General features: G+C 33.9%; 1 protein-coding gene across 2 annotated transcripts; it reads left to right on the forward strand.

Moving 5' to 3' along the window:
* Nucleotides 1-1,894: 1,894 nt before the first annotated feature.
* On the forward strand, nucleotides 1,895-8,865 carry smim14 (small integral membrane protein 14). Of its 2 annotated transcripts, none has more exons than XM_051125559.1 (5): nucleotides 1,895-2,138; nucleotides 3,453-3,533; nucleotides 5,556-5,604; nucleotides 5,698-5,846; nucleotides 7,420-8,865. In XM_051125559.1, the coding sequence occupies exons 2-5, from the start codon at nucleotides 3,459-3,461 to the stop codon at nucleotides 7,456-7,458; spliced, it is 312 nt and encodes a 103-aa protein (XP_050981516.1). In that variant the 5' UTR covers nucleotides 1,895-2,138; nucleotides 3,453-3,458; the 3' UTR covers nucleotides 7,459-8,865. The 2 variants fall into 2 exon arrangements, with proteins under 2 accessions (XP_050981516.1, XP_050981439.1); XM_051125482.1 differs by having other exon boundaries at nucleotides 1,899-2,095.
* Nucleotides 8,866-8,932: the final 67 nt, after the last annotated feature.

Consider the following 8,932-nt stretch of genomic DNA (forward strand, 5'->3'; position numbering starts at 1 on the left):
ACTTATGACTGGTTTTGTGGTCCAGGGTCACATATATAAAATAAAATTTTATTTAAATACGTATTAAAACAGAAGGCAAATTGAATTATTTATTTCACAATATTTTTACTATTACAGTGTTTTTTGATTAAATAAAACACAGTATAGCTTGGTGACCATAAAAACTTCTTCCAATAACATTAAAAAAAATCTTATTAACACCAGATGTTTAAATGGTAGTGTGCATAATGGATTATATATTGTAATCAGTCGTTGTTATTGTAAAAGGTTGACTATTTTAGTATGTAATGTTAATCATGTTATATGTGTGTGTGTGTGTGTGTGTGCACCTGGTATTTATCACGTTATGGGGACCAAATGTCCCCACAAGGATAGTAATACCAGTAAATTTTGACATTTGTGAGGTCCCCATGAGGAAACAGGCTTATGAATCATGCAGAATGAGTTTTTTTGAGAAAGTAAAAGTGTGCACAGTCTCCTGTGAGGGCTAGGTTTAGGTGTGGGGTAGGTGTAGGGCGATAGAAAATATGGTTTGTACAGTATAAAAACCATTACGCCCATGGAATGTCCCCATAAAACATGTAAACACAACAATGTGTGTGTGTGTGTGTGTGATGTGAACTGATGTGAAATTAATATGAATTAGGCTAGGAGGAATATCTTTACTTTATTTAAGGCATAACTGCTAGAGTGATAAAGAGTCCTAAATAATTAATAAATATGTTTAAATTAAATATGTTTAAATGAATAGATATGTTTAAATATACTCTTTAAAGAGTCAAACTTTTAAGACACAATGTTGATGACTTTTGTCTATAGTGGATTTTATTTTGATATACAAAATCAACATGATTAAAAAAAAAACTTATTCTAAGCAGGACGAAATATCGCTTGACATGAATATTTTTATTCATCTTCAAAGGACCTTTTAAATGACTGGCTTTACAGTAAGTAGTTATTGTTTGCAAAGCATTTTAGAAAAAAATATTTATAATTCTCTATTCACCATGGATTTAGACTGTCAAAGAATTGTATAGCTGTTTCCGGAAAGCATTATACAATAAATCTCAGTCTAATAAAACAAACTTGTCTTGGTAAAAGAACAAAAAATGCAACCTGCTAAACCTGTCTGGAGTGCAGGCAAATGAACCTATAAAACTAGTCTATAATTAGTCCATAGCCTTCTCTCTATTGCTCTATTGTCACTTATTCAGACAGGAAAGATTATTTATGCAAATAAATATTTACAGTTAATTGTAACTGTCACTAAGACTTTACATAGGTATGTGCTGGTTGTTAGTGAGTTTTCATTGTACAATGTTGATTTAGTAATTTTGGGCATAAATTAATTTCATGTTAGAGTAGCCTACTTTTTTTCTTTTTCAAAATTAGCCTGTTCATTTCTATATGTGAAACCCTTAATGCAGTTTAGATAGGGTTACATACACACTTCACTCACACAGACACACTCCTGTGACAGGCAGTGATGGGCACTGCAAATTTACTTTACTTTTCATTATTTACAGCATGCAGCACGCCAGCAAAATGTCGATACCCAATAAATAGATGATGCGCTCTGCGAACGGTGAGAAAAGTAACGGCATTTCAGTGTTTACCAAAAATATGCGACATTTCACGTCATGTAGCGACGTGGCTCTCATCTGTTAATTCCGCCACCCGAATGTACGAATCCTACCATGGTAAAGGCTTCCTTCATGTATAATAATGAATTAGGTCCAGTCGGCCTGACTGATTTGCAGAAGTGTAGACGCTGACGCGCTGAAGTCTTACCTCATGAATAACAATTAGGCTGCGCAATTGGACGCCTCAGGACAGATACAAAGCAACGTCAGCGCAGGCTATTTAACATTCATGAGCCAAGCCTTCGCCATAGTAACATTCCTACTTTTCGTTTCCCAGATCCTTATCAAAACACAGACGGAACATCAGCCGGAGCTGGGGCCCATTGCCAAACACCAGTGTACACAGGGCGCATTTGCACTGGAGGCTTTCAGGGGTCAATATTCACATTGCTGTCCTCCTGGTTTGAAGCGAATGGTTTTAAATCTCTTCTAGTGAGTTGTCGAAGTCATCGGTAAGACATCTGTGTATCCACATCTTGTTTGTTTTGCACTACGGTAAAAATCTATTCCATTTATGTTTTTGAAATGCTGTCTCTGTTAAAATAATTACACTGCGTTGATGAGTAAATAAACAATCTTTCTTTGAAGACGCTAATAATACCGCAAATTGCTTTAAGCAAGAATATTTTCGGCATCTTACGATGGGAAAGCATGACTTTTATTGTTTGTGTATTACTTAAACAGTGTACATTTTGTGTTCATGAGAGTGTTTCGTGTTCAGATAGGCAGTGTTTCAGAAGTCAGCCGGCTGAGTTGAAGAGGAAGCAAACAAAACAACCAAGATAAAACAAAACGTAGCCAACTGATAAGACAAGAAATTTGCATCAAACGTTTGTAAGGCGTCGTATTATTTTCTGGAAAATTAGTAATTCACTGTTTTGAGTAAACTTCCCCTTTCAGGTAACCCTTTGATTTCTCTTCATTTGTTTACAGTTTCCAAGTTTCGGTCATGCCTAAAATGCCAGATACATTCGCTTATTAAAAACACACGGATCAAAACGGAGAGGTTTTGACAGCATTAAAATGTCTAGATGGTGTTAGAACTAATTGTTGTAGCAAACAAATGTATTTAGGAATGGCTATTTTCACTGCCGTATTCGATTTAGGAATTAACTTAAGAGTACACCCACTCCAGTCGCGCGAAGTTGATTTAACGGGAGTGCGCAGTGAAGTAAAACTTTCAGAGCTTGCACTCATTAGTTACCTGCATGCAACTGACAACCTTCACACTTATCATGTTAACATATTAATGCAGCCTATGAAATAATCATATTTTTACTCATGTTAACATTTAATCAGGAGAATTTTCAATTTGTGTAATATAAATTAATGAATACTATTTGTCATTTAATCGTCAGTTTTTCGTGTGTCTTGGGCCAAATCGAAACTGCAACAACATAAAAGAAATCCCTGAACAATTTGGTGTTTGGACATTTCTTTTCTTTTTTTTTTAAATGATATTTCAGGTTGTTCAATCATGTTCATGAAGTAGTCAAACAGATTTGATCCATATACACTTTTACTCATAAAATAATAATGAGTAGCCTACTGCCACATTAGATGAAGCTTGGGAAAGGAGAAAAAGTCTAAATAACACAATGTTTTTAGTGTAGATCATCAACATAGTCAGTTCATTGGGTATTTAAAGTAGCCACAGCTTTGTGTTTATTTGGATTTCAAATGTGAGTCATGCTAAAATCCTATAGACCTTCCCAGTTTTGAGTCTTTATATTTAAAATAATTCAGTATTATTGAGGGTGTAGCTTTTATACATTTCTGGAATCTATGTGAATTCTGTGTTTTATTCAGGAGAGGATGGCAGAGGGAGGTTATGACCCCTGTGAGTGCATCTGCTCTCATGAACATGCCATGAGGAGACTCATCAGCCTGGTAAATTCTCCATCTCTTGTTTTCTCTATCTTGTTTTTGCATTTCAAATAACTATTTGTAATAATGATATAAAAAAGCAGAAGAAAAGAACTTACTCTTGATTGTGCAAGTAGAAATTGATATTTTGAATTTTAACTTATTGATACTGATCCATATGAAAGAAAAGTGAATGACTATGATTGAGTTTGAAATTGAACCTGTCCTTACATTGGATTTCCCTTCTTTTCTTGGAACAACGTTGGTTATTAGAGTAGTAGTTTTTACATTTTCAAAGGGGGTCTCATGTGCATTTATAAATGAACACAAAACCAAAAAAAGTTTCATTATTTGAGTATTCCTGTAAATAACCGTGAACTAAACTATGCAATTAAACCTCCATTTACAGAATTTTGTGCGGAAAAAAAAAAAAAAAAAAAAAATCATTATTGGGTATTTTTCTTGTGATTCTATAGCTATAGAAAAGTGATGTCAGGAAATTTTATAATAGAGAGAAAGAGTTTACACTAACTATATGAATTTTACACTGGCTAGCGAAGCTATGATACTAATAAATAATTGCTAAAATGTTTGTTTTGTAATGGTGTGAAAAACCACTTAATTTGAATAAGTCTGTTGTTTCATTTGGATGTGTGCCAAACTGACAGGGCTTGTCTGTTCCAGTGGTTTGTCGATTTTAAATCCTGTAGTGGCCTATGTAACTACATATCTTACGTAGTTATTTTATCTTTTAAACTGATGCTACAAGTGTGGAATACTTTTGCTATTGTAGTTTAAATGAATGGCCAATAGAAGGCGCTAGTGCTTCTTTGGTTCAGTTAGATCAGCCAAGGAGTAACATTTGGTAAATTTTAAGTTTTTTGTTTTTTTGTTTTTTTGTTTTTTTTTGAGCCAAAATTTAAAATCCAATAGGTTTTGGCCTATTGAAGACAAGATATAATGCTTTTTTTTGGGGGGGGGGATATATATATAACTATATATATATATATATATATACATACATACATACATACATATACACACACACACACACACACACATATATACACACAGTGTTGGGGGTAATGCATTACAAGTATCGTGAGTTACGTAATAATATTACTTTTTTCAAATAACTAGTAAAGTAACGCATTACTTTTGAATATCTAAGAAAATATCTGAGTTACTTCTTCAAATAAGTAACGCCAGTCACTTTTTTCCCCATTTATTGATTGACAAGTCTCCTGTCGGAAAAATTGGGAGTAAACATGATATTACTGTATTCTAGACTAAATGTGAACATGCATTAATTCATCTCACTCACAAAAAAAAACAAATTCAGTATTCCTCAAAATGAATAAAAACAGTGAAATGCAAACTCAGAAAATGACCCAACCCTGCAATGATTAAATATGTTAAATAAAACAAATATTCTTTATGTATTTAGTCCCATTTTATTAACCAATGTCTTTGCTGCTCACCTTCAATGATGCAATTCAACCATACTAATAAGCAAAAATTACTTTAGCTAAACAAACATTTGTGCTTCCTCTTTTTTTTTTTATTTGTAGCTGAAGAGTGATCTATCGCATAAATTAACTTTTCTTTCAGCCTGAGGTGAATTAATTTCACTTTTGGTGTAAAAGGGCTTTACATTAGAATTGTTTTATATTAAAAACAAAAAAGCAAGCCCTGCCCAGATTTAAAAAGTAACGTAAAAGTAATGTGACATTTCTTTTCATAAAAAGTAAATAAGTAACGTAATTAGTTAATTTTTCAGGGAGTAACGCAAAATTGTAATGCATTACTTTTAAAAGTAACTTCCCCCAACACTATATAGATATATAGATATATCTAGAGAGAGAGAGAGAGAGAGAGAGAGAGATGGATGGATGTATGCATGGAACTGTGATTTTACAGAGGGATACACACACAGATTGTTTCTAATTAAATTTGAAATCAGTAAATGTTTTATGAATTAATATAATGTCCACATGTCATCCATATAGTATGTTCTTTGATTAGCCTTTGTGATTCATTTCCAAGCTGCGACAGTCCCAGTCCTACTGTACAGACACAGAGTGCCTTCAGGAGAGTAAGTCTGTCTGTCCAATAAATAAATAAAAAGCATGTCACACTATAGCACACATTCTGTATTTTTTAACATTTGAGTCTTGTGTGTATGCAGTGCCAGGCCCCAGCTCCTCCGTAGAAGGGGACATCACTCTACCCATGATTATTATGGGATGGGTAGTTGTAGCTCTCGTGCTCTTTCTGCTCCGCCCAGCCAGCTTGAGGGGTCCTTCAGCCAGCGGCAAGCCCTCCGGCCCCCATGGCGTAAGTCATGACAGATAAATTCCCTCATAATGATGGTCAAACTGTGTCAATTATCACTTGCATTACTGGTCAAAAGTTTGGAATAATTACCCTATGTATATATATATACATACAGTGGTGGCCAGGCAGTTATTTCTATCTTTTGCTGTAGTGTGTCAGTAGGAAATATCAGTTTATATTTCCAAACATTTATTTTACCATTAATTGTAATAATCCAGTGAGATTTTTGTTTGCACAATGAGTCTGACATCTGCCAGTGCTTCACAGAGATCTGATCTCATCATTATCCAGTCTGTCTGGAATGACATGAAGAAACATAACAAACGGAGACAGACTAAATTCAGAAGAACTGTGGCAACATCTCTAAGATGCATCAAGAAACCTACCTGCAAAGCTACAGTACTGTTTTTAAGTTTTTAGGCACTTGTTTAAAAAATGTTGTAAAATGAGGATGAAAAATAGTATTTTATGTAGATTTTCTTTATCATTTAACTTCTATTAACTAAATTAAATCAGCATTTGGTGTGACCAGATGTTGCTGCAGTTCTTCTGGATTTAGTCTGTCTCTGTTTGTTCTGTTTCTTCATGTCATTCCAGACAGACTGGATGATGATGAGATCAGATCTCTGTGTGAAGCACTGGCTGTTGCCAGACTCCTTGTGCAAACAGGAATCTTGCTGGATTATTACAATTAATGGCAAAATGAATGTTTGGAAATGTAAACTGAAAATTCCTACTGACACACTACAGCAAAAGAAAGAAATAACTAACTTAAAAACATTTTTAGCTGGTCAGAATACTAGTATGTTCTCCAAAGCTGCATTTATTTGATTAAAAATACAGTAAAAACAGTAATGGAGTGAAATATTATTATAATTTAAATAATGGTTATTGATATCGATCAACAGTTTTTGGTGCTTAATATTTTTGTGTAAATCATGATGCATTTTTTTGATGAATAGAAATTTAAATAAACAGCATGTATTTTGAATAGAAATGTTTTGTAACATTACAAATGTCTTTACTGTCTCTTTTGATCAATTTAATAAGTCCTTGCTGAGTAAAAGTATTAATATTTCACTTACCCCAAACCTAAATGTATTGCATAACGGTTACCACAAAAATATTAAGCAGCAAAAAACGTTTTTCAAGATTAATAATAAAAACCTGGTTACCTGAGGACTAAATCAGCATGTTAGAATGATTTCTGAAGGATCATGTGACACTAAAGACTGGAGTAATGACTGCTAAAAAATTAGCTTTGCCATCCCAAGAATAAATTACATTTTTTAAATATATTAAAATAAAACATTTATGTTAAATTGTAATATTTCATAATAGTACTGTTTTATGCATTTCAATCAAATAAATGCAGCCTTGGTGAACATAAGAGACTCAGCATAAAACATAAGATCGTAATTATTCCAAACTTTTCACCAGTAGAGTATAAATGATCAGTAAAATGTGAAAGAACAGTAATCAGAAAGTGTAGCAACTCAACATTGTCAATTTACATTACTCCTTGAGTTGTAATTCTTGTAGTCACTGGATGGAATTTTTTCTCCTCATTTAGAATCCTGGCAGAGAGCCACCAGCACCTCCTGTGGACTAGAGGTTTTCCACAGCAAAAGATTTGATCTTTTAATCCAGCTTCCACCTGATCAGCTACTGTGACTAATATAACTTGTTCATTTCCTTAATCATCTGTCAGTGTTTCAGATTCCAGATTCTTTAGTCCAATGAGGGGAGGGGCGGATCTACGCGTATACTTTGATAACAAGGTGTTTCTACAATGTGTTACATTTCAAAACAAGAAGCAAAAAGAGAAAGTTGTCCTAGTGGTGAAAACGCTGAATGGTTGGAGTCTAAAGTTTCCTGGGTTTACATATCTCTGTCTTCGATTTTGTACTTATTATATTTTTATTATAAAGCATTATTATGTATTTAACAATATAAGCCTATATAATGACATTTGCCCTAGATCAGCCTGAGTTCAAACTGCGATCTAGAGTAAAGGTTACCTACAAATTAGGTGTCGTCAAAAGATTTGGGTTATTTTTGAGTAGACTGAGGTGAAGAGGATAACGTTTCTTGTTTGGAGGTACCCAAATACATTCCAAAGCTACGATGACTTCACAGACATGATGTCAGTGGTCCATGTAGGAGAATGAGCCTTGACTCTGCATTGACTCATTCTAAACACAGATGTAATTGAAATGATTCAAAAAGTTAAGATTAACCAAGACCACTTCTTAAGTAAAACTTTTGTGTGAGAGGAAATAATAAAATGGGTGTATTCCAGTTTTTGCTTGTAGTCATGGCTGTGTGGATGTTGTCATGCTCTGGGATCTGTTGACCACAGAGAGGCGGCTGATCTAAAGCAGACCTCTCCACCCTGAAGACTTTTACAGTCTGTTTACCCTTTATGTATAAAAATCGCTAGAGCAATTGCTAGCGTAGCCAGTTGAACGCCATTCTTAACTTGCATTTGCTCAGGAATCATTATGTAGCTACACTAACTAAAACAGTAAAATAGTATGGGTAGCTGTCGAATTTCAGTGAAAAAAATATAAAAAAAAAATATATATATAAACAAAGTAATCTTTCAAAATAAGATTTAAATTGGGAATTTTGGTAACATTTGTGAAGAGTGAGATTTCCTTTTAGTGTAAATCTACAAACAGTAGCACTTTAGTTGTGGCATCTTTACATTTGTGTACAGAATGCAATGAAAAACACCAAAGAGAGGATGTAAATCTGCCCCATTTCGAGTGTGGTGTCACTTTCTCAAACTTTTGTCTCTTCAGTTCTCTGAGAATGTTAGAATGTCTTAATTGCACAAAAGTAAGCTGGTTCATGTGGCTGGACTAATGATTTCTGGGTAGATCTGTTAAGGTGGTGGTCTGGATTTCAGGGCATGTAAATTCTGTCTATGTACACTGTTCTAATGAAACTGCTCTATGAGAAAGGGCTTGATCTATGCACTTTTGGTTACTACAAATAAATATGAACAACAGCATCAGGTCGTGACTTTTCTTTTTTCTTTTTTAAATGAGGTAATATGAATATTTACTGGTGGTGGCTAG

The sequence above is a fragment of the Labeo rohita genome, chromosome 1 (assembly GCF_022985175.1).
Source record: "Labeo rohita strain BAU-BD-2019 chromosome 1, IGBB_LRoh.1.0, whole genome shotgun sequence".
Taxonomy (NCBI): Eukaryota; Metazoa; Chordata; class Actinopteri; order Cypriniformes; family Cyprinidae; genus Labeo; species Labeo rohita.